The 26,419-nt window shown below is 44.1% G+C and overlaps 1 protein-coding gene across 5 annotated transcripts; it reads left to right on the top strand.

Annotated features, from left to right (window-relative positions):
* Positions 1-784: 784 nt before the first annotated feature.
* SLC19A1 (solute carrier family 19 member 1) lies at positions 785-26,159 on the top strand. 5 transcript variants are annotated; one of them, XM_073577510.1, is made up of 8 exons: positions 785-938; positions 3,335-3,462; positions 5,872-6,015; positions 8,548-8,804; positions 16,466-17,219; positions 23,241-23,433; positions 24,728-24,869; positions 25,245-26,159. In XM_073577510.1, the coding sequence occupies exons 4-8, from the start codon at positions 8,562-8,564 to the stop codon at positions 25,422-25,424; spliced, it is 1,512 nt and encodes a 503-aa protein (XP_073433611.1). In that variant the 5' UTR covers positions 785-938; positions 3,335-3,462; positions 5,872-6,015; positions 8,548-8,561; the 3' UTR covers positions 25,425-26,159. The 5 variants fall into 5 exon arrangements, with proteins under 5 accessions (XP_073433611.1, XP_073433612.1, XP_073433610.1 ...); XM_073577511.1 differs by lacking the exon at positions 5,872-6,015; XM_073577512.1 differs by lacking the exon at positions 3,335-3,462 and having other exon boundaries at positions 796-938.
* Positions 26,160-26,419: the final 260 nt, after the last annotated feature.

The raw sequence follows: 26,419 nt of genomic DNA, 5'->3' as shown, positions 1-26,419 counted from the left end.
TTTTTGCAGTTTCCCTGCATATGAAATTATTTTCCTGTACACTATATGGTAAAACCAATGATGTCGTTCAAAAGTACAACTCGTCCCACAAAAACTAAGCCGTCACATGGCCATATTGACGGAAAAATAACAAAAAGTTATGGCTCTGGGAAGAAGGGGAGCGAAAAACGAAAAATGGCCTCGATGGTGAAGGGGTAAAAAAATTGCTCTTTGCCGGCTGTGATGCCCGTTCTGATGCCCAGAACCCTTTGGGACCAGGCTGGAGTGACCTGTATTAGTTGTGGGGCATCACTATCTCTGCAGATCAGTGGCCCAAAGTCATTTAACCCTTTCACTCCCGCCCTTCGGTGCCCACTGTGATGCCCATTTTTGTGCCAGTTTTTATAACTTTCGTTGCTGCTTTTAAATCTATTCACATCAGGACGCCTCGCTGCATTGTATTTTATTGTGATTTTTTTATTTTTATTGTAAAACCTGTAAAAAAAAAACCAGAAAAAAAAATAAATTGTTGAATTACCAACTTCAGCATCGTCACAGTGTGTGTCACACCTTGGGCATGGCAGGGCAAAAGTCCTGTACAGGGGCTCCTGTTAGCACCAAAGCCACAAGTCCTAATGATACATCTCCAGATGTCGGTGTGTCATTATCGCAGCTCTTCTTGCCGCTGCGGCTCACAGTCTGCACACTGACAACCAGAACAGCGCAGCATGTATTGTAAACATTCCTCGGAGGCGCTAGATGGCGCTGCGGCGCTCCGGTGACGTGTTGTTTTGCTTGGTTGCGATGTATCCTGGGAAATGTAGTCGAGTGTGGGATGCCGGGTAATGTAGTTCCAATGTGCCGCAGCCTTGCTTGTGAGTGTGTGAGACGTGAGTGACAGGGAAGGAGACTACATGCGGTGACTGAGGAGCACTGCCAGCACGGGCGGCCGCGCACAGGTAGGTGATGTGTGCAAGTGATGCCAGCAGCTGCCAGGGTGTGGGGAGCACGTGGCAGTGTGCCAGGCAGGACCCTCACATGCTGCTGCTATGGGGATGCCCAGAGTTACCTGTGCCATGTGTGACCCCACCAGCGTGTGACTGAGGGCACATGGGCTGTACAATGGCTCTGTGCCAGCTGGGTACTGACCACAGGAGGACATGGTGTGCCCTGAGGTAAGAGGGCACCACCAATATGGATGGCAGTCACATGCCTGTCTGCGGGGCAGCTATGTGGCATCTGCCATGGGGTCAGCCTATGGGGGACGCGGGGCCCCTCGCCAATTACTCCCTGGCGTGGCCTTTGGGCCAGGGCTATATGGCAGGTGAATGGGGTCATATTGTGACCCGCGAGGTACAACCAGGGCTGTGGAGTCGGAGTCAGTGCTCATTTTGGTGGAGTCGGTATAAAATGGACCGACTCCGACACCTAAAATATATAATAAATTGGGTACAGTAATTCAATGCAGAATATTTTTTCATAGGAATTTGGGAAAGTTATGAAATGTCCTATAAATGGCTGTTCTATTCCTGATCTAAGGCTACATTCACACACAGCGTTTTTCGAGGATACGTTTTTCAGTTGCAAAAACAGATCAGATTTTTAAAAAACCGCATCACCTGAAAGGTTTTTGAGCTCATAGATAATGTTTTCAATAGCAAAAGCAGATTAGAAATCTGCTCTATCTACAGTCATGGCCAAAAGTTTAGAGAATGACACAAATATTAATTTTTACAAAGTCTACTGCTTCATTTTTTCTAATGGCAATTTGCATATACTCCAGAATGTTATAAAGAGTGATCAGCTTAACAGCAATTACTTGCAAAGTCAATATTTGCCTAGAAAATTAACTTTATCCCCCAAAACACATTTCAACATCATTGCAGCCCTGCCTTAAAAGGACCAGCTAACATCGTTTCAGTGATTGCTCCATTAACACAGGTGTGGATGTTGATGAGGACAGGGCTGGAGATCAATCTGTCATGATTAAGTAAGAATGACACCACTGGACACTTTAAAAGGAGGCTGGTGCTTGGCATCATTGTTTCTCTTCTGTTAACCATGGTTATCTCTAAAGAAACACGTGCAATCATCATTGCACTGCACAAAAATGGCCTAACAGGGAAGAGTATCGCAGCTAGAAAGATTGCACCTCAGTCAACAATCTATCGCATCATCAAGAACTTCAAGGAGAGAGGTTCCCTTGTTGCCAAAAAGGCTCCAGGGCGCCCAAGAAAGACCAGCAAGCGCCAGGACCGTCTCTTAAAAGTGTTTCAGCTGCGGATCGGGCTACCAGCAGTGCAGAGCTTGCTCAGGAATGGCAGCAGGCAGGTGTGAGTGCATCTGCACGCACTGTGAGGTGGAGACTCTTGGAGCAAGGCCTGGTCTCAAGGAGGGCAGCAAAGAAGCCACTTCTCTCCAGGAAAAACATCATGGACAGACTGATATTCTGCAAGAGGTACAGGGAGTGGACTGCTGAGGACTGGGGTAAAGTCATTTTCTCTGATGAATCCCCTTTTCGATTGTTTGGGACATCTGGAAAACAGCTTATTCGGAGAAGACCAGGTGAGCGCTACCACCAGTCTTGTCTCATGCCAACTGTCAAGCATCCTGAAACCATTCATGTGTGGGGTTGCTTCTCAGCCAAGGGAATGGGCTCTCTCTCAGTCTTGCCTAAAAACACAGCCATGAATAAAGAATGGTACCAGAATGTCCTCCAAGAGCAACTTCTCCCAACCGTCCAAGAGCAGTTTGGCGATCAACAATGCCTTTTTCAACATGATGGAGCACCTTGCTATAAAGCAAAGGTGATAACTAAATGGCTCAGGGAACAAAACATAGAGATTTTGGGACCATGGCCTGGAAACTCCCCAGATCTTAATCCCATTGAGAACTTGTGGTCAATCATCAAGAGACGGGTGGACAAACAAAAACCTTCAAATTCAGACAAAATAAAAGCATTGATTTTGCGAGAATGGACTGCTATCAGTCAAGATTTGATCCAGAAGTTGATTGAGAGCGTGCCAGGGAGAATTGCTGAGGTCCTGAAGAAGAAGGGTCAACACTGCAAATATTGACTTGCTGCATTAACTCCTTCTAACGCTCAATATAACCTTTTGTTACTCATAATATGATTGCAATTATATTTCTGTATGTGATAAAAACATCTGACAAACACACATAAAAACCAGAGGGCAGCAGATCATGTGAAAATATAATATTTGTGTCATTCTCTAAACTTTTGGCCATGACTGTACACATCCATTTATCCATATCTGACTATCCATATAATCTCTGTACCAAAAAGAATGAAAGCCGGATAGCACACAGACTAACACTCCTTTTTTTTTTTTAGCACCGGTCAGGTACACCTCAAAGCTGCCCAAAAGGACGCCCAGGACAGGCATTGCTTATCTTCAGTAACATCAACATCAACTGATAGTTGGAATAAATAGACTGCATTCTTCACCACATCTTCTTAAGGTGCAGGCTTTATTTTCAAGTGTAGGGGTGTGAAGTATGAGGTTCTGCAGCAGCTGAGGTGTGCAGTATGAAATTCTGCGGAACAGTATGAGATTTCCCCCCCCCCCCCAGGTTTGATCCTGGCTACACCCATAGTGTGAATGTAGCCTGAGGATCTAGGCTTTATCTTAGCCAAGATAAGTCATAGTGCATGTGTGTGTGTGTGTATATATATATATATATATATACACAGTACAGACCAAAAGTTTGGACACACCTTCTCAATCAAAGTGTTTTCTTCATTTTCATGACTATGAAAATTGTAGATTCACTCTGAAGGCATCAAAACTATGAATTAGCACACGTGGAATTATATAATTTACAAAAAAGTGTGAAACAACTGAAAATACTGTATGTCTTATATTCTAGGTTCTTCAAAGTAGCCACCTTTTGCCTCGATTACTGCTTTGCACACTCTTGGCATTCTCTTGATGAGCTTCAAGGGGTAGTCACCGGAAATGGTTTTCACTTCACAGGTGTGCCCTGTCAGGTTTAATAAGTGGGATTTCTTGCCTTATAAATGAGGTTGGGACCATCAGTTGTGTTGTGCAGAAGTCTGGTGGATACACAGCTGATAGTCCTACTGAATAGACTGTTAGAATTTGTATTATGGCAAGAAAAAAGCAGCTGAGTAAAGAAAAACGAGTGGCCATCATTACTTTAAGAAATGAAGGTTAGTCAGTCCGAAAAATTGGGAAAACTTTGAAAGTGTCTCCAAGTGCATTGGCAAAAACCATCAGGCGCTACAAAGAAACTGGCTCACATGAGGACCGGCCCAGGAAAGGACGACCAAGAGTCACCTCTGCTGCGGAGGATAAGTTCATCAATATCACCAGCCTTAGAAATCGCAGGTTAACAGCAGCTCAGATTAGAGACCAGGTCAATGCCACACAGAGTTCTAGAAGCAGACACATCTCTACAACAACTGTTAGAGGAGACTTTGTGCAGCAGGCCTTCATGGTAAAATAGCTGCTAGGAAACCACTGCTAAGGACAGGCAACAAGCAGAAGAGACTTGTCTGGGCTAAAGAACACAAGGAATGGACATTAGACCAGTGGAAATCTGTGCTTTGGTCTGATGAGTCCAAATTTGAGATCTTTGGTTCCAACCACCGTGTCTTTGTGCGACGCAGAAAAGGTGAACGGATGGACTCTACATGCCTGGTTCCCACCGTGAAGCATGGAGGAGGAGGTGTGATGGTGCTTTGCTGGTGACACTGTTGGGGATTTATTCAAAATTGAAGGCATACTGAACCAGCATGGCTACCACAGCATCTTGCAGCGGCATGCTCTTCCATCTGGTTTGTGTTTAGTTGGACCATCATTTATTTTTCAACAGGACAATGGCCTCAACACACACCTCCAGGCTGTGTAAGGGCTATTTGACCAAGAAGGAGAGTGATGGGGTGCTACGCCAGATGACCTGGCCTCCATAGTCACCAGACCTGAACCCAATCGAGATGGTTTGGTGTGAGCTGGACCGCAGGGTGAAGGCAAAAGGGCCAACAAGTGCTAAGCATCTCTGGGAACTCCTTCAAGACTGTTGGAAGACCATTTCTGGTGACTACCACTTGAAGCTCATCAAGAGAATGCCAAGAGTGTGCAAAGCAGTAATCAAAGCAAAAAGGTGGCTACTTTGAAGAATCTAGAATATAAGACATATTTTCAGTTGTTTCACACTTTAGTTATATAATTCCACATGTGTTAATTCATAGTTTTGATGCCTTCAGAGTGAATCTACAATTTTCATAGTCATGAAAATAAAGAAAACTCTCTGAATGAGAAGGTGTGCCCAAACTTTGGTCTGTACCGTATACATGTACATGTATACAGTGTATTACATATTTACAATTTATTACAGTTTTTTGTGTTCTAAAGTTGTATTCCAATAAATATATATTATGTTCTATCTAAATATCTTGATTATTGGATCATAGAAATGATTAAATGTCTGATGTTCACATTGTACTACAATACATTTTTCACTTAAATATAAGCAATATATGTGGGAGTCGGAGTCGGTGTAAGGGAAATTGAGGAGTCGGAGTCGCAGGTTTGGAATACCGACTCTACAGCCCTGGGTACAACGACTACATCAGGAATGTTGCCGAAAACCCAACTGGTTCTGACTCTAGGTGATCTGCTTCTTGACATACTTTTGCGAGTCACAATGGGATCTCGTTCGCCTGCGTGACACAGCGAAGGAGCCGCGGGATGCCTCCAGCTTCGGCCACATGACTTGTGTCAACAAAGTCACTTAAAGGGGTTGTTCATCTTTTGTGAACTTATTTTTTTTAAACAAATGTATCTGGATCTATAATTGTTGCATTTGGGCTTCATTGCAAATGTTTCACCATTTTGGCTTTTTCAGGCTCTGTTTTCCCTGTACGTTTTCCTTTCATGCAGTCCTATGGTCATAAATCAAGCTGAGAGGAGCTCAGAAAACGACCGATAAGAGTTAAACTCGCTAATGAATTGTTAGACAGCTCATTCATTCTGCAGCCAGCAATAGAAGGTAAATGATGCAAAGTTTAATGAAAACAAATAGCAAAAAATCTATTTAAGTAAAAAAAAAAAAAAAAAAAAAAAATGTTCTCAAAGATGGACAACCCCTTTAAATTTAAAGCTTCAGATAAGCGGTGTCTGCCCTGCTGCTATCATTACCGAAGCGCTGAGATAAGCGGCTGGCAGACACCAGGTAGCTCATGCTTGTATCTCGGGGAATAAAAAGAAAAAACAGAAACTTGCAGGTAAAAATCTATCCCGTCCGGTCATCCTGACATTGGATTTTAACCAGTAGTTTCTTTACTTTTGACTACTCAGTTTTTCAGAGCTCTTATTGTGTGTGAAAGAGTCGCCCCTGTTTACCCTCAATAGCTGTCGGCTGAAGCATCCTTTTTCCGGTGGCTTCTCTCCCGACTGGAACACTCAGCCGATCGCTCCTGTGTTCTGTATGTAAGAGCCCCTGCCAGACTCCTATGGCAGATGCTCATCTCCCTGCTGAATAAAAGGATTGACCATTGAAATTCAACCTCCCAACATCATCTGTCAGAACTTGCATTAGATTGTCAGCTCTTTGTCCCAGGCTGACACAGAGGCAGGGTCTCCTCCTTACTCCACATATTTCAACTGCCTGGACTTCTGTACATCTGACACTGATGGGATGGACAGGTATTGGAGTTATCTGCAGCCATATAAGAAGTGTCGGGCTAAGTCCACTCGCAAATCCACAGAATCTCTCTCATCCACTTGCTGCACAATGACCTGCAGTTTGGACGTTTATTTAACCCTTTCGATGTCACACACAAATGCGGATTCTGTCACAAATCATCGCGTTGTATATATGCAGATTTGCTGCAGATTGATGCATCACAGGTGGGTGGACATAGCCTTAGAAGGATAGGTTTGTGGGAAAAAAAAAAGCCTGTGTGCAAAAAGATAGATGGCACATGTGAAAAAGCCTCATAATATTAATGCAGCCTTTGTACTTCCTGTGTTTTACATGTTCTACCATTGTGCTAAAATGAGAAATCAGGCAAAAGGTCAGAGCCATTACATTGGCACAAGTGTCACTAGATCACAGCCCGGTCGCCCTGTGCTGGGATTTATGTCATAGGAACTATAAATGCATATAGGTAAACTTCCTTACACCAGAATTACCGTACATCCAGGTGAGAGTAGTAGTAGCAAATGCTCAAAACCCCCAGGGCAACACCAGCTTTAAAATGACAAATGCAATGCTTTTGTTAAAGGAATTTTCCAGACACAAAAGAACTAGGATTTTTGCTATCTTTCTGACACCGCAATGAGTCCCCAAAGACTGTCGCCTTCATTTTTTTTGTTTTGCTCCCTTGCAGCCATCTTTGTGGTTTCTCACAGTTAACATTCACGACTTCCTGCTAGCTCTCCCTTTGTGCCTCTAGACTACGTTTCCCAGGATGCAGTGCTCTCTGGCTTCTTTGTCAGAGCTGTATCTGTCCACAGCTGCTTCACTCCCACCCTCAGTGCCTGGCCACTCCAGCTATAAAGCACCATCCTGAGACTCGTACAGTCTCAAGATGGGTAACTTGCTGTCCACCCAGTTTCTCCCTCATAAAACTCCTCGCACTTTACCTCCTAATATATACTATGTCAGATTCACACATCCTGGTCCTAGTACAGAATGCACAGATTCGCTATGGCTCTGCTGACCCGTACTCGGCAGACTGATAAATGCCTATGAGGCTTTTGAATTCAGGTCAGGAGACCAGTGGCAGGTCCATGCATCATGGTCTGAGCTTGGACCAGTCACTTTAACTTTTAATTTGGCTGTTGATTGCCACAAACCTATAATTGTTCATTATGAAAAAGTTGCAGTGTTGGCCTTGTGTAGGACGTGGTTATGCTAGCACTACATGGGTGACAGTAATGCGTAATGCTTGGTAAAAATGTCCCTTTCTTTCTTAAGTTGAGCCCATACTTAAAGGGATTTATCTTATTATTATGCTTTGCTTATATAGCACCATCATATTCCGCAGCACTTTACAGACATTATCATCACTGTCCCCATTAAGGCTCACAATCTAAATTCCCTATCAGTATGTCTGTGAAGTGTCGGAGGAAACCAGAGAACCCTGTTGTAAACCCACGCAAACACGGGGAGAACATACAAACTCCGTGCAGATGTTGTCCTTGGTGGATTTTGAACCCCGGACTCCAGCTCTTCAAAGCAACAGTGCTGCTAACCACTGAGCCACAATGCTGCCCATGGAGTTCTGTTGGCATCTGATATTTCTTATACGGCATCAATAACAAATGGCTAGAAGTCCGGCACCATATCCGGTCAACTCTTATAGGCTCCTGCAGCGGCCGGATGTAACCACTGCACTAGCGGCTTCATTATGTAGAGGACGCTGCCGAGTACGAGAGTGCAGGAAAGGTCACCAATAGCATGTGCTTGGACTGGACAATCCCTTTAATGAAATTGGTAAATTTTGGTTTAATTGGGACAATTAATAATTTAGGTTTACAGTAAATGTAAAGTCTAATAATATTTGTGAACCCACAGGGTATAACGTCAAGATGGATCCAGATTGTGAAAAGAATGAGAAACTTGAACCTCCAGAGGAAGAGGAACACAAACCTCCTGTGGAAGAGGCGCAATCTCCATCTGAGACTCCACCAGCGCCTACCGAGGAACAGAAAGGATGGAAGTTTCTGCTGTTTTACCTGTGCTTTTATGGCTTCATGACTCAGCTTCGCCCAGGAGAAAGCTTCATAACGCCATTTCTACTCAGCCATGAAAGGAATTTTACCAAAGAGCAGGTATACAATCCATACATGATGTATAACTTTTAAGGGACGGATCACATCACCTTTTTGAATGGTATTTGACTGATTGTCATTTTGGGATCCCAGCAGTCAAACTCCATTGATCAGGCAGCTATGCCCTATCTAACAGAGGGAAACTTCAGATCTTGGCACAATCCTTTTAAATTTGGCCTCTTGGGTCTCCCCTAAGTCAGAGAAGAAAAAGTGAAATAAAGTCAGTTCACCAACAATTACGGCAGGCACACGTGACTCCGTCCTGATGAAACGTCATCAGACACTTGAAAAACTCGAGATATGTTACAGCTCCTTGGGATAAAACCCAAAATGTATTTAGTCCATATAAAAAAAACTCCTAAAATTGTACCCAAATGAGAAGGATAAAGCGATGCGTTTTGATCGCAATCTTTATCTGAAGCTCAGATAAAGATCTTGTGATTGTGATCAAAACGCGTCACATTATCCTTGTCATTTGGGTGCTGTTTTTAGGAGCTTTTTCAATTTTTTTTTATATGGACTAAATACACTTTGGATTTTATCTCAAGGCGCTGGAACATATCTCGAGTTTTTTCACCCCTAAGTCAGCCTTTATTAGGCTGGGTTCACGTCTCACTTTTGTTACATTATTCCGGCCAGGCTTAAACCATGTTTCCTGATACTTTGCACACTTCATCCTGTAGATCTGGTTCTGTTGACGGGAGCGGCCATGCCGCGTGGCGCATCATTATATGTAAGAATAAAAGCTTATTTGGTGTCTAGTAACTTGTCGAGGCTGCATAAGCCACGGGATATGAATGAGTAAGGTAGAAATCACACCTTTGGTCGGGACCCTGGTTACATGGAAGCCCCTAATCCTTTCGTAGCTTACTCTGATAATGCAGACACTATGGTGAGGCTCACATCTGATGGTGGTCACTTGTCCTGTGCTTCATCATGCACAATGATTCATCAGTTTTCTACTGTAATGAAATGGCTCAGAAATGTGCACTGAGATTTTCACACTTTACTTATTGAGGAATGTACTAAGCAGCAAACTGCTGTGCAAGCATGTGAACTGCAACCTTTGTCCAGTCCCCAACCCAGACATCCGTCATGTGGCCACGAGCTTATGAGTTTAAGACAGGGCTCGCCAGTTGTTAAAGGGAACCTGTTAACTGCAAAGAAATATTCCCCTAAGAAAAAAAAAGGAATCTTGTTTTCAAAGTGTAATTCTGGAAATTGTCTTCTCTCCCAAAACTCTTGAAAACTTCGGAGATTAGAGGTATTTAGGATTATCTCTCCTTCAGGACTAGACAACTAACCTGTCATGATCAACTTCTTCAGGAGCCTCTGCCTCCTGGATTCTTGGTTGCCGTTGGTGCGGTGTATTCTTGAAGATTGACAGTTTAGGCCAGCAACAAGGTTGTACCGCTGGACCAAATGGAGAGCTCTCCCAGGCTGCTAGGAGAGGCAGCTTCGTCTCTGCATCATTGGGAGAAGTGCTGGGGGACTGCGGCTGCTCATATCCTACCAGCTTCAGACATAGCACCTGCAAGCGTTGCACACTCCTTACCTAGGTAACCGGCCACTCTGAGGCTGCAGGGTGGCTGATAATCTTGGCAACGAGATCTACACTATAAAATTAAAAGTTCCTCTGTTCTTGAGGATTTTTATTAAGAAGGAACCTGCAAAGTTGCTTGTTTTTACTAGCACTTTGCAATTTTATCCATTTAAGAACTTGAGACACAACACCTTTAAGCTGGCCATACACATTATATAGCTGTGATACTTGATAGTTCAGCCGACACCTATCTCTCCCGACTCCCCCATACACAGGGGCGGTCGCACGGCCAAATACTCTTTTGTTCTCTCTTGAGAGAGGCCCTGCCATCTTTTGGGGAGTCCCATTTCACATTAGATGCACATAAAATTCAAAAGAAGCTGGATGAAAATACATACTGTATGGCTATGAAAATTAAAGAAGGATACAGGGTCAGGTTTATAGGGAGTCTGTCAACTCCAAAATCTGTATAAAAGGAAGCTCAGGGTCTTGTAAGGGACTTGGCACTAAAACTGGCTTTACGATTGTTTGGGCGATCGCTCGTTTCGTTCCCACGCATCTGGGTGGGGGTGTAACGCTGCACCGCTTTTTTGTTTCCCACGCGTCTCGGGGGGGGGGGGACCCCCACCTTTGGAACGCTCATGTTGTTCCCGCGTGGCTCGGAGGCCCCTGCGCCGGAAAGGTCATTTAGTTCCCGTGTGGCTCGGGAGCCCCTGAGCTGGAATGCTCATCTCGATCCCGCGTATCTAGGGGGGAGGTCCGCGCTGGAACGTTCATCTCGATCCCACGTGTCTTAGGGAGGGTCCCCACTCTGGAGGATTTGTCTAGTTTCCACGTGTCTCTAGAAAGCTCATCTTGTTCTCGAGTGGCTCGGAGGCCCATGCCCCGGAACGGTCATTTAGTTCCCGTGTGGCTCGGGAGCCCCCTGAGCTGGAACGCTCATCTCATTCCCACGTGGCTCGGGGGCCCCTGCGCTGGAACGCTTGTCTCTGGCCTTTTTATTCATATGCAGATAACGTGCCCAGAGCACCCTTACCCCCACAGTTTGCTGGCTGCCTCCATTCCATGCTGCATTGATTCCACCCACACTGCACCGAATACATAATTTTGCATTTGAATTTAAGTAATGTTTTCTATCCAGTGGCTTTTTAAACAATTAGTATTTTTTATTTTCTACAGCAGAAACCCCTTGGATTTAAAAAAAAAAAAATTCATCCATGAGAACTCCTTTAACCCCTTTCCTACATTAGACGTACTATTCCGTCCATGTGACCTGGGACCTAAGTCCCAAGGACGGAATAGTACGTCTAGTGCGATCAGCGGCGCTCACGGGGGGTTCTCCTTCCCTGCAGGTCCCCGGATCCAATATGGTGGCAGGGACCTTCGGGGGGCCTGTAGGAAGCCTGTGCAGCGCCTGTGTCAGATCGCTGATCTGTGATGTGACAGATCAGCGATCTGTCACATGACAGTGATGTCCCACCTGGGACAATGTAATAAAGTTTAAAAAAAAAGTGTAAAAATAATTTATAAAAAAATCGCTAAATTAAAAAAAAATATTCCCTAATAAATTCATTTTTTTGAAAATAAAAAAAAACAATAGAAGTACACATATTTGGTATTGCCGCGTCCGTAACGACCCGCCCTATAAAACTGTCCCACAAGTTAACCCCTTTATTGAACCCCTTAAAAAATAAAAAACAAAGCAAAAAATAATGCTTTATCATCATACCGCCGAACAAAAAGTGCAATAATGCGCGATTAAAAAGACAGATATAACCATGGTACCGCTGAAAACGTCATCTTGTCCCGCAAAAAACGAGCCAACACACAGCATCATTAGCAAAAAAATAAAGTTATAGCTCGCAGAATAAAGCGATGCAAAAATAATTATTTTTTTATATAAAATTGTTTTCATTGCATTAAAGCGCCAAAACGTAAAAAATGACATGAGGTATCGCTGTAACCGTACTGACTCGAAGAATAAAACCGCTTTATCAATTTTACCGCACGCGGAACGGTGTAAACGCACCCCCCAAAAGAAATTCATGAAACGCTTTTTTTTTTTTTTTTGTTCATTCTGCGTCCCAAAATCGGAATAAAAAGTGATCAAAAAATGTCACATGCCCGAAAATAGTACCAATAAAAACGTCAACTTGTCCCGCAAAAAATAAGACCTCACATGACTCGGTGGGTCAAAATATGGAAAAATTATAGCTCTCAAAATGTGGTGATGCAAAAACTATTTTTACAATAAAAAGTGTCTTTTAGCGTGCGACAGCTGCTATTTCCATTTTCCCAATAGGACTAGGGTTAGGGCTAGGGTTGTGTTGGGGTCAGGGTTGGATTTAGAATTGGGGGGTTTCCACTGTTTTAGCACATCAGGGGCTTTCGAAACGCAACATGGCATCCGATCTCAATTCCAGCCAAAAAAGTCAAATGGCGCTGCTTTCATTCTGAGCTCTGCCATGCGACCAAATAGTGGTTTACCCCCGCATATGGGGTATAGGTGTACTCAGGACAAATTGTACAATAACTTTTGGGGTCCTGTTACCGTTTGGAAAATAAAAATTGGGGGTGAAAAGATCATTTTTGTGGAAAAAATTATTTTTTAATTGTACGGCTGTATGTTATAAACTTCTGTGAAGCCCTTGGGGGTTCAAAGTGCTCAACACATATCTAGATAAGTTCCTTGGGGGGTCTAGTTTCCAAAATGGGGTCACTTGTGGGGGGTTTTCACTGTTTAGGCACATCAGGGGCTCTCCAAACTTGACATGGCATCCGATCAGGAACAATGAACTGAAGCGCTAGTATGTCACCGTCTTTTAAAGGCAAGGCCGCCAGTCTGGACGCGGTAGCGACCACCAATCAGAGATGAGGGGGCGTGAAAAATGGAACGCAATCCCCCCCCCCCGCCTGTGTAAATACAGCGTCACACAATACATACCTCATCGAGCTGTGAATCGTCAAGAGAGCCTGCAATGTGACAGGGTCCCAATGACCGCCGACATCGTTACAAAGGTCGCTACGGCACGCCAGATCGTTGCTTCGTCGTTGGGTAGATCGGACTGTTTGACATCTCAATAACGACCACATAGTGATGCGGCAACGATCCCTGCCATGTCGTATCGTTGTAGCGTCGCTATGTGTGAAAAGAAGATCGTATGGTGGTGATCATTCAGCATAGGAACTGCAGACTTTGGACTCTTTAAAGAGAGTTTTCTGCAATATTTAAAAATCTGCTCAGAGCCACAAATTTGCTAAAATAGGTGAAGGTGTACTCATTTACCTCCTGACTTTCCGCCAACACTATTCTGCCCCCTGTCTTAATTACTTTGGGTACAGCAGTAATATCCTGTATCCTCCATGTGACTGATGAAGCCAATCAATGACCTCAGCGGTGCGTGTCATGGGATCACAGAGGCCAGTGATTGGTATAAAGGATTAGATGGTTGCAGCCAAGGTAAACAGAAATAGCAGGAGAAAATGAGTGTACGTTATTTTTTTTATTTAGCCATATTGGTGGCTTCGAGCAGCTTTTTAAATATCTTAGAAAACCCCCTGTAACCTGATGACATCTATTAATACATCTAAATGTTTCTAGTCTTAAAACCCTTTTATATTGTCCAGTAATTGGGAAATGAGCTTTTATAGCAATGCCGGTCCACGACTATCAGCCTGTCTAAAGAGGCGGGTAATCACCAAACTCTTGCTCTTCTGATATTGTTGTTTTCTGCAGTACATTGTCCTTTATGTAAACAGGAGATGTGCTGCCAAGAACAATACTCTGTGCACACAGAACAGTCGTGTCAACGATCGTTCTGTAGTTATAGAATTCAGATAGACCTAAACAGGCCTCTAAGGCTGGTTTCACATTAGCGCATTTTCAGCGCGCGCACGGCCGGGGGTAGCTCCGCCCCCGATCCGGCTCTCTGCCCGGCGTGCCCGCCCCTTCCTTGTAGCGCCGCCTCCTAGCGGACAGCGGCGCCTGCGATCGGCGCACCCTATCTTTATCATAGGGTGCGCCGATCGTGCGCAGGCCGTGCGCTAGTTGCGCTTTGACCTGCGCTGCGCACTTTTGACGGTGCGCCGTGCGCGCCAAAATCAAACTTTTCGGATTTTGGCGCGCACGGCGCACCGTCAAAAGTGCGCAGCGCAGGTCAAAGCGCAACTAGCGCACGGCCTGCGCACGATCTGCGCACCCTATGCTAAAGATAGGGTGCGCCGATCGCAGGCGCCGCTGTCCGCTAGTAGGCGGCGCTACAAGCAAGGGGCGGGCACGCCGGGCAGAGAGCCGGCTCGGGGGCGGAGCTACCCCCGGCCGTGCGCGCGCTGAAAATGCGCTAATGTGAAACCAGCCTAAACGACTGCCGGTTGGCTGACACGTAGCCAATCGCCGTTCATTTAAAAACAATCTGTCGGCAGTTTTTTTTCTATTTAATCTGAAAGCAGCGTAAAGTAGAGGCAAAGAGCCTGTTTCCAGGGATGTGTCACTTATTAGGCTGTGTTCTGTAGTCATAATATAATGTGTTTTATCAGCAGGAGATTATCACTAGAGGAGTAGGTCTCATGTGCATGCCAGTCCAGCTAATCTGTGTAACCCAGCTCCCACCACTGATTGACAGCTTGCTGACAGTGTACACAATATGCCGCCATTTAGGGGTGTGAAAAATATTAAATATTGAGATAAAAATTGGGTGGTAAAAGTGCTGCTGAGTGCGACCAAAAAAGCAGGTAATATCTACATAAGAATTTATTTTAAAAAATGGGGCGGCATGTTTCAACATCAGACAAATGTCTTCCTCAGGCCAGGCATGTATGTTAATAGGACAACAGACAGGGTTTAAGTGGGCCAAAAAGGAGGGAAAAGGGTCACTGACATCATGGGGTCAAGGGTCAGTGCACATAAATAAGATAAAGGTGGTCAGTTCCTGTAATGTTGACTCCTGTTTTTTTTTAATTTTTCTATTTCTCTTATATAATGTTATAGGATATCCATATCGTTATGATACATAGAGGTCAGACCTCTGAGATCTCTGCCAATCCCAGAGACATATGTCCTTTCTGCTGCACATGTAGTAGAGGGAAATGCAACACCGCTCCATCCCTGTGACTTGTGGTCCTCTGCACAGTGGTGCCGGGAGCATTGTGGCTGTTGGAACCGTAAGTGACAGCATGTCTTAGTGAGAAGCCATCACTTTAGTCGGCGGCCAGAACTGCTGAGTTGTGCTGTGCAGCTCCATCTACTGAAAGTGGCCACGTCCGGTTACTGATCATCCACCCCTATTCAAATCAATACGGGTGGAAGTGCAGTACCCTCCCACGGTCACTATTCAGCCGACAGAGCTGTGCTGTGCAGTTCTGGCTGTTGCCAACATCAGGAACAGCTGATCGGCGGGGGTGCCAAGTATAGCACCCCCACCGATCAGACATTGATGACCTATCCAAAGGATGGGCCAACAATGCAGAAGTCCCAGACAACCCCTTTAATCAATGATGGCATAAACTGAGTAATGCTGGTAAGCGTCGGCGAGAAGCAGAGTTTTTTTTATTTTTATGTCTGCATATTTGAAGGGGTATTCATCCATTGGCTATTTATCATCTATCCATAGGATAGCTAGTAAGTGAGTGCTGAGACCGTCTCTTCGGGGACCCCACCGATCACTTGGAGCCTCTGTTCCTACTGCATGACCGTAGTGAGGAGCCTTTGGTATTCGGTAGTGGTCGGTCATACACCATCCTGTTATATTCACTATGGCACTGATTAAGGCAGCCAGGCAAAGCACTGAATGAAGAAACAGCACGTGCTCAACTACCGTCCTATTCAGCTGTGCAGGGGTGACTATGGGACCCCCACATTGTGGTGCTGTATGGTGGCGATCAATATGATAGTAATGACGCATGTCCTTTCCTCGGTAGCCTGTATGTGCCGCAATAGTAAAGTTCATATTGCAGTACGTTTCTCCGCTCCGTATTTCCAGCTTCGTGTTATATTCTTCCCGTAATCATTATTCTCTGTATATTCTATTATTATTATTATTATTATTATTATTATTATTAATAATCACTTCTTACTTTGTAAAATCTTTTTACCTTTTTTCTTCGCTCTTGTCTTTTGTAGGTCACCAATGAAATTACTCCAGTGCTGAGCTACTCATACATGGCTGTGCTAGTGCCGGTTTTTCTCCTGACGGATTACCTGCGTTATAAACCGGTGCTGATCCTCCAGAGCCTGAGTCACATCTCCGTCTGGTTACTGCTCATCTTCGGCACAGATGTAATTGCAATGCAGTTCATGGAGTTCTTCTATGGTATCACCATGGCTGCCCGAGTTGCCTATTCTTCATACATTTTCTCACTGGTTTCTCCGGCCAAGTATCAGAGGGCGGCCAGCTACTCCCGATCCTCTGTGCTTATGGGGGTTTTCTTAAGCTCAGTGTTAGGACAGATATGCGTCACTGTGGCTGGGGTCCCTTTTCTGACTCTTAATTACATCTCGTTGGGCTTCATGTTGTTTGGGCTGATCCTTACTTTCTTCCTGACACGTCCAAAGAAGAGTCTTTTCTTCAATAAAACCGTCTCTAAGCAAGAAAATGGGATTCACCAGTCTGAGCTACAAAAGATGAATCCCGAAGCCAAAGTTGGGGGTTTGTGCAGCCGGTGGAAAGACTCTGTGTTTGTCCGCATGGTATTAGAACTGAAAGGAACCGTACGTCATCCCAGACTGCGGATCTGGTCGCTGTGGTGGATCTTTAATTCTGCCGGGTATTACCTTATGCTGTACTACGTGCAGATCCTGTGGAATGAGATCTATCCCGCCACAAACAACCGCACTGTGTACAATGGGGGTGTTGACGCCGCATCTACACTTCTTGGTAAGATTACTAAAAAAAAGTATTGAATTTTCTGTCTTTTTGCACCAATATCATAAAATGTAATGGTAAGTCAGTGTAGCCATGTTCTCTTCTTTGTGTGACAGCCTGTGGCTTGGCTTCATGGGAGACTGTCATTTTAACTGTATACAGCAATACAGTTGTATTACAGTATATACAACAAGTGATCAGATATCACGTATAGTATAAGTGTTCAGATTATTAAAAACCATAAAAAATAACCTTTTCTCCCTTTTCCACCATTAAATTATTAAAGTGGTTTTCCACTATTTGGACCTTATACTCTACTCTGGTGTCAGCACTTATCCAACGACATTGGCACCCGGTGTTCCTGGGGCTCTTATTATGTTATGTCACGTGAGCCCTGCAGCCAATCAACACCCGCTAATGGGCTACTTCACTCTCGTTTCTTTTGGACATAACTGACATATGGAGGAAATCACTTTTTCCAGGTGTCTGTTTCGTCTGAGTGAAGGGAGAGGGAAAAGGCGAATTATCGGTTGGTTATTGGCTGCAGGGCTGACGTAGCATAACGGGAGACCCAGCTTCGATGTCACTGCAACAGCGCTGGCACTGGAAGAGAGTGTAGGTGTTATTAATTTAGATTGTGGAATATAACAATGGAAATGGGTTTATCCAAGTAGTGGACTGCCCCTTTAAAAAGATAAACCTATTTGGTTTTGCTGCATCCCTAAAAGTCAAATCTATGAAAATATAAAATTGTTTAACCCGTGCAATAACCGTCATGAGGCACAAAAAAAAAAATATGCCCAACTCACTGTTTTTTGGACACAACACCTCCACGAAAAAAGCGATTAACATGCTTAAAAATGGAGCAAATTTGTATGTACCCCAAAAATGGTATCAATTAAAAAGTCTGATAGCAACACTTAAAAAAAAAAAAAAAACAGACCTCACACAGCTCCGTTGACAGAAAAGTAATAAATAACAGTTCTCAGAAAATGCTGTACAAGTTATAATTGTTTTTTTTTTTTGTTTGTTTTTTTTCTAATATGTTGACCACTGTGTATGCATTGGTTTGTTATTGCTGTAATTGTACTGTCTTAAAGAATCATGATGGCATCTCATTTTTACCGCACAATGAAGATGGTAAAAACAAAAAAATGCTGACAGAATTGCAAATTGCAGTCCTATCACAATGTCACCACACTCGGAACTTTTTTCCCTGTGTCCAGCACATAGTATGGTAAAAATAAATGGTGTTTTTCAAAACTACAATTCGCCTTGCAAAAATCAAGCTAAAAACGCAGCAAAAAAAACCCTTCAAAATTGAAAAGTGGCTGCAGTGCGAAGGGGATAAAGATGCCAGTGTAATGCATATGGGGGTTTCCTGACTTTACTACCATAGAGCTGACTCCTCTCCCTGCAGTCTATGATCACTCATAGAGCTGACTCTTCTCCCTTCTGTCTATGATCACTTAGAGCTGACTCTTCTCCCTTCTGTCTATGCTCACTCATAGAGCTGACTCTTCTCCCTTCCGTCTATGATCACTCATAGAGCTGACTCTTCTCCCTTCCGTCTATGATCACTCATAGAGCTGACTCCTCTCCCTGCAGTGTGATCACTCATAGAGCTGACTCCTCTCCCTGCAGTCTATGATCACTCATAGAGCTGACTCCTCTCCCTGCAGTCTATGATCACCCATAGAGCTGACTCTTCTCCCTTCCGTCTATGCTCACCCATAGAGCTGACTCCTCTCCCTGCAGTCTATGATCACTCATAGAGCTGACTCTTCTCCCTGCAGTCTATGATCACTCATAGAGCTGACTCCTCTCCCTGCAGTCTATGATCACTCATAGAGCTGACTCTTCTCCCTGCAGTCTATGATCACTCATAGAGCTGACTCTTCTCCCTGCAGTCTATGATCACTCATAGAGCTGACTCTTCTCCCTGCAGTCTATGATCACTCATAGAGCTGACTCCTCTCCCTGCAGTCTATGATCACTCATAGAGCTGACTCTTCTCCCTGCAGTCTATGATCACTCATAGAGCTGACTCCTCTCCCTGCAGTCTATGATCACTCATAGAGCTGACTCTTCTCCCTGCAGTCTATGCTCACCCATAGAACTGACTCTTCTCCCTGCAGTCTATGCTCACTCATAGAACTGACTCCTCTCCCTGCAGATTATGCTGATCCATAGAGCTGATTCTTCCCCCTGCAGTCTTTGCTCACCCATAGAGATAGTGTTTTTTTTTTTGTCCTGATGAAAAGATTGTGCTTTATCCTGCTATTGAGTCCTTATCAGAAGCACAGTGATTGACACCTCCTTCCTACTTTCCATTCACCCATAGAGCTGACTTCTTTCTCCCTGCAGCCTATGCACAACAATTGAGCAGACTCCTCTCCCTTCATTCTATGCTCACCCATAGAGCTGACTCTCTGCATTCTATGATCACCCATAGAGCTGATTCCTCTCCCTGCCATCTATGCTCACCCATAGAGCTGACTCTCTGCATTCTATGATCACCCATAGAGCTGATTCCTCTCCCTGCCATCTATGCTCACCCATAGAGCTGACTCTTCTGACGCATCCCCTGATGTTATGCATGAGATCTTTCCTGGCAGTGATTGGAAAGGATTATTAGGATTTGATTCTTGTTGAATGAATAGAGATGAACAGAAAATAAAAATCTTCAGTGCATTTCGTATGAAGTGGCTCCATTTCATAGTGGTCATTCAGGGTATGTGCACACGTTGCAGATTCTGCTGCGGATTTTTCCGTGCAGATTTGGCTAAATCCGCAGGTCAAATAACTTGCGTTTTACCTGCGGATTTAGTGTGGATTAGCCTGCGGTTTTCCCCTGCGTTTTGACACCTAGTAATGGAGCAGGTGTCAAACCGCTGCGCATTCTGCACAAAGAAGTGACATACTGCGGATTTAAAACCACAACTAATCCGCGCGGAAAAATCCACAGTATGTGCACAGCAGTTTTCATTTTCCATTGACAATAAAGGTACTGTACAACGCAGCAGAAACTGCTGCTGATCCGCAGGGCCAAATCCGCTGCGGATCCGCAGCAGAGTCCGCAACGTGTGCACACACCCTTAGGGTGCAGCCGCCTGTTAGGGCCCCGTCACACACAGCGATCTCACCAGCCAGATCGATGATTTTGTGACGCCACAGCGAGATCGCTGTGTGTGACGGGGGATCAGCGACCGGCCCTCCTGCCGGTTATCGCTGATCGTGCTCGATCGGCCTGGGCCATTTTTCCATCGCTGGTCTCCCGCTGGCCAGCATGCATCGCTGCGTGTGGAGCGAGAGACCAGCGATCAGCGACGCTGGTTTCTAATGTAAACATCGGGTATCCAGGAGCCGCGGCTCCTGGATACCCGCTATTTTCCTTTGAAACCGACGTACACGCTGGTTTCCAAGGTAAACAGCGGGTATCCAGGAGTCGCGCGGCTCTTAGATACCCGATGTTCACCTTCGAAACCCGCGTGTACGCCGGTTTCCAAGGTAAACAGCGGGTATCCAAGAGCCGCGGCTCCTGGATACCCGATGTTTACAATAGAAACCAGCGTCGCTAGTCCTGATCGCTGGAGGGGCTGTCTTGTGACAGCTCACCAGCGATCAGCCTAACGATGTCCCAGCGATCCCATCATGTCGGACATCGTTATGTGTAATGGGGCCTTAAGAGGGAGCCTTCCTGTAAATGCCATATACATGGGACCTTGTATGCACTACTACACTCCAGCTCCTGTTTAGGTCTTCATCAAGTTGTTAAATGCTGGACCATGAAGGACCTAGTGTAGAGTGGGGGCAGTGGGCCCTGCTTATGTACATGTCTTTTAATAGGGTTTTCCTATTTTCAAAATTATCATACATCTGCAGCTCTTGTGATCAATGGGCGTCTTAAAGGCTAGGCCCCCACTGTTTACAAGGACTGAGGTCCTCAGGCGCCCTGCTGCTCCTGGCTGACAGGGACAAGGCGGACGCTGCATGGCGGTGCAGCTAAATACCAACTTTGCTTCTCTCCTGTACCAAAGAGTAGGGGACTGTGCATCTACAGAACACCAGTATACACTCACTGGCCACTTTATTAGGTACACCATGCTAGTAACGGGTTGGACCCCCTTTTGCCTTCAGAACTGCCTCAATTCTTCGTGGCAGAGATTCAACAAGGTGCTGGAAGCATTCCTCAGAGATTTTGGACCATATTGACATGATGGCATCACACAGTTGGCGCAGATTTGTCGGCTGCACATCCCTGATGCGAATCTCCCGTTACACCACATCCCAAAGATGCTCTATTGGATTGAGATCTGGTGACTGAGGAGGCCATTTGAGTACAGTAAACTCATTGTCATGTTCAAGAAACCAATCTGAGATGAATCGAGCTTTATGACATGGCGCATTATCCTGCTGAAAGTAGCCATCAGATGCCTGTTCTTAGCTGAGAGGAGTGGTACCCAGTGTGGTCTTCTGCTGCTGTAGCCCATCTGCCTCAAAGTTCGACGCACTGTGCGTTCAGAGATGCTCTTCTGCCTACCTTGGTTGTAACGGGTGGCAATTTGAGTCACTGTTGCCTTTCTATCAGCTCGAACCAGTATGCCCATTCTCCTCTGACCTCTGGCATCAACAAGGCATTTCCGGCCACAGAACTGCCGCTCACTGGATTTTTTTTCTTTTTCGGACCATTCTCTGTAAACCCTAGAGATGGTTGTGCGTGAAAATCCCAGTAGATCAGCAGTTTCTGAAATTCTCAGACCAGCCCTTCTGGCACCAACAATCATGCCACGTTCAAAGGCACTCAAATCACCTTTCTTCCCCATACTGATGCTCGGTTTGAACTGCAGGAGATTGTCTTGACCTTGTCTACATGCCTAAATGCACTGAGTTGCCGCCATGTGATTGGCTGATTAGAAATTAAGTCTTAACACACAGTTGGACAGGTGTACCTAATAAAGTGGCCAGTGAGTGTATACCAACTGCTTTATGGCCACATGTGCGACTTGGAGATTTGTATCAGAAAATGAATGATTGTTAAAAGTATATTAAAAATTCATTTTCTACAGAATGTTGGCCCTACAAAAGGCACCTTGATAAATTAAAGTGGGTTTTCCCACAAGCAAAGTACATTTTGATTAATAGATCTTTGAATAATATTAAGTTAATGTGTTAAAAAATGTTACTGTGCTGAGATAATTTTGAAATTGTGCCCGTGCTATGTGCTGTGTAATGGCTGTGTCCGACCATACAGAGCTGCTCCAGTTCCTAATCGGCATCGCACATTTCACAGCTCTTGGCCAGAGCATGAAGTATAAGTGAATTATGATAAGTGAGTATACAGACTAATCAGTAGGGGCTTGCAAAAGCGGATTTCTGCGTTAACACATTTCCCTGCCTGTTTTATCACAGGATTGACAGATTTTGCTGCGTCTCCAGCCCCCTGAGCTCATCATAAATCAATTCCGTGACATAGAAGCTCAGCGGCAGCTGGAGTTCCTATGTCGCTGACTTGAGTTATGATGAGCTGAGATGCGGCAGAAACACTCCTGTGATAAAACAGGTAGGGATGTGTGTTGCCTCCAAAAACAGCAGCTGTAAGTCCTTGCTGTGTATACTCATTTATCATAAGTGACTTCTGCTTTCCTCCCTGGCCAGGATCTGTGGTGTGTGCCGATCCTGAACTTTAGCTGCTCTGTATAGTCAGACACAGCCATCACACAGTATGTACAAGTGGCACAATTATAAGATTATCTCAGCACAGGAACATTTTTTTTTTAACACATTCAATTGTGGAACTTATTATTCCAAGTTCTTTTGATTAAAATGTACTTTGTTCTGAAACTTGCATTAATCAACACAAAACATTTTTTGTGTCAATTTTATTTATGTCCAACCAACAATATATTGTGGCATCTTCTATGAAGTTGGCACCATTACTCATTGCTGATGTCTGATTTTACTGATGATTTCAATGTGCACTATGAATTTCTAATATGAGTGCTGATAATTATATTTCTGCTTGTTCTTTAGGTGCGATGACCTCTTTTGCTGCAGGGTATGTGAAGATCCGCTGGAGTTTGTGGTCTGAATTGGTTATTGGAGTGGTCACCGCTTTCCAGGCAGGGCTTCTTATGCTCATGAATACAACAACTAATATCTGGGTCTGCTACGTGGCTTATATCCTTTTCCGCAGTTCATACCAGTTCTTGGTTCCCATTGCCATGTAAGTAATTTATATTGGTTTTCTGTAATGGGAACATGTAATTAGATTGTAATGATTAGGCCGGGGTCAGACTTGCGAGAAACTCAGATGAGTCTCGCACGTCAATTCCCGGCAATGCTACCGGCACTTGGATAGGAGCGTTCAGCTGCAAGTATTTCTATGCAGCTGAACGCTCTTATCTTAGTGCCGGGCATTGACATGCGAGACTCGTACGAATTTCTCACAAGCCAGACCTCGGCCTTAGTCTGAGTATATGACTTTCTGCACTTGTGGAGATCATCTCTAACAAGGCTGACTTTTTAATCTATATATTGAAAAATGTAAGTATTGCAGTATATAGTAGAAGCCATTAAACAATTACAAGTTGTAAAAAATATAAAATAAAATTTAGAATCAACTCGCTTTTCTCCTTTTAAAAATAAAGAAATGATAAAAATAAGTTTACTCTGCACTAGCACATCATTTAGTCTGTCAAATTATAAAATTATTTATCCCATAAATTAAACGCTGTAAAGGAAACGTGAAACTCCAAAATTGCTATCTTCCGTTGCATGTACTCCAAACTGATACCAATAAAAATAAAAGCAGTTCACCATGAAAAAAAACAAACAAGTCCTCATACTGCTCATTCGACAGTAAATTACAAATTATTTATTTTAAGTTCATCTTTTTTTGCCGCTTGAAAGAGTTGAATAAGTTTGGTATCAACAGAATCGTTCTGACAGGGAAAATCGGATCATTTTTGCCACACAATGAATACTGTAAAAGAAAAAAAAAAACGAAGCCCTAAAATAATGTTGGAATTCTGTTTTTTCATTAGTTCACCACACTTGGATTTTTTTCCCAGTGCATTGTATGGTAAAATAAATGGTGTAATTGAAAATTACAATGCATCTCGTGAAAAAGAACAATCATACACAAGTTATTTAAAGCAAGTTATGGCTTAAGGAAGAAAAAAAATATGCAACAAAACAATAACCAGGTTGCGAATGGGTTAACAATTCAGACATCCAGAGGAAGTGAGCGCTGCTGCTGCTGTCACTTACTCTGGATGTCAATTATGTCCGAAGGAGGGGAGAGTGAAGCCAATGCTGATTGGCCACAGTGATCCCGTAACATAATAATGTCACACAAGCCCCGGGAGGGTCAGTGCCAACACCGCAGCAGAGGTAAGTGTAGGTGTTATTTTATTGGTGGAAAACATAGGGAGTGAGAAGGGGTTGTCTGAGTAGTGTTCAACATCTTTAAATCTTCTGCTTGTGTTATACATGATCACATTTTGCTTCTTTTCCAGTTTCCAGATTGCCAGCTCTATGTCTAAAGAACTTTGTGCTCTGGTTTTTGGAATTAACACTTTCTTTGCTACGATATTGAAAACCATCATAACCATTATTATCTCTGACAAGAGAGGCTTGGCTCTTTCTGTGCACCCACAGGTAATGTATGAGAATTTCTCCACAGTAGTAGATGACATTACTTCTCTCCACCGGTGATCTAGTTCTGCCTGTCCTGCGGCATTCTAGTCTTTGTTTACATGTGGGTGGTCTCTGCAGAAGATCAATGGCCGCAGTGGTCACGTGCCATCCTACTGGCACTGCCTATGCCAGACCTGGAGCCCTGCAGGAGATTCATTGCCAGATCGCCGGTGGGAAAGAGTAGGGGAGTAGTGATTTTTACTAAATTTCTACAAGTCTGAAACATCTATAAGCTTTAATATGCTGTAGTCAATAGCAGCTACAGAAGCTAAGTAGTCAGCCCATTGGGGCCTGTGACGTGATAATACGGTCTGACACTGTGTTGTTATCTTCCAGTTCTATGTGTACTTTGGCTACTTCACAATTTTGGCTGTGCTGTACCTCGTTGCCGCAGCGTGGGTTATCATCAGATACAAACGAGAAGAGCACGTTGACGAAAACGAACAAACTAAGCCACAAGCAACAGCTGAACAGAAGTCGGTGACTGATAAATCCAATATGGAGTCCCATGCATGAATTCTGTCTGTGGCCAAACGTAGTGGTCCAGTATTAGTGCTGCGCTGGGTGCAGAGTTAGTGCACTTAGTAGTCAGTGATTTAGGCATTATGAGGCCTAGATGTGGTAGTATCTCAGTACAATTTGTCAGTACATGCTGTGATTTCGACCCCTTGCACCTACATTGGTGCGAGAGGTAGGAGGCAAACAAGGCTGCTTTCGAGCCTTGGAAGAATGGTTTACTGAAGCTAAGGAGTGCATTTTTAGAAGAAGAATCTCAGGGGTTTTGATTTGCCAAAATAGAGGTTTTCTGATCCTGGATGTGAGTAATTTAAGTTTTTCTATGAGGACCAGAAATGACTTCACCGCCTTTCCAATCAGAACTGTGAATCACGCCACAATCACTGGAATTGTACACAATTAAAATAAGTGAGAAACTAATGATATAAGAAGTCGTATTCAAATATGGACTTCCACTGTAGTACACTGAACCACGTACTAGAGGATTGTCAGCCAGATCCTTCATAGACTTATACCCAGTATAAGGGAAGAGGAGGTATTCTCCATTATGTGCAGTATTAAAACTAAAGATGGGCTCTCCCTTTCTGGGTATAAAAGTGCACTTACAATTTTTATTACTATTTGTATATAATGAGACTTGATTTGATGAACATTGTTTTGGTAAGATGTGAGCGGCGCATTGTTCGCATTGTCTGCTGTACCTTCGGACCAAAATAAACACCTAGCAAAAAACAATTTATGTATTTTTTCTGCATGCTCTATACAAATAGGGGGAAACAGAATAACAAGATATTTTTCCTGCAAAAACAGCTGTCAACGGTATTGATTTCTGTGGTTACTCTAGCAAGCAGAGGAGCGAGCTACTCATTGATAAACTCCACTGAGCACCCCCCCTTGTGTTTCAATTTATTTTTTAAATTCCTGGCAATTTTGTATGGATGGCTCAAAAATTGAACCCGTATCTTGTATGGGAAAAGCGACCACGATTCATCAGT

Source organism: Dendrobates tinctorius, unplaced genomic scaffold, assembly GCF_039654945.1.
Source record: "Dendrobates tinctorius isolate UK_male_01 unplaced genomic scaffold, ASM3965494v1 ptg000056l, whole genome shotgun sequence".
NCBI classification, from domain to species: domain Eukaryota; kingdom Metazoa; phylum Chordata; class Amphibia; order Anura; family Dendrobatidae; genus Dendrobates; species Dendrobates tinctorius.
The sequence above is the reverse complement of the archived record's forward strand: the minus strand, read 5'-3'. Positions and strand labels throughout refer to the sequence as shown.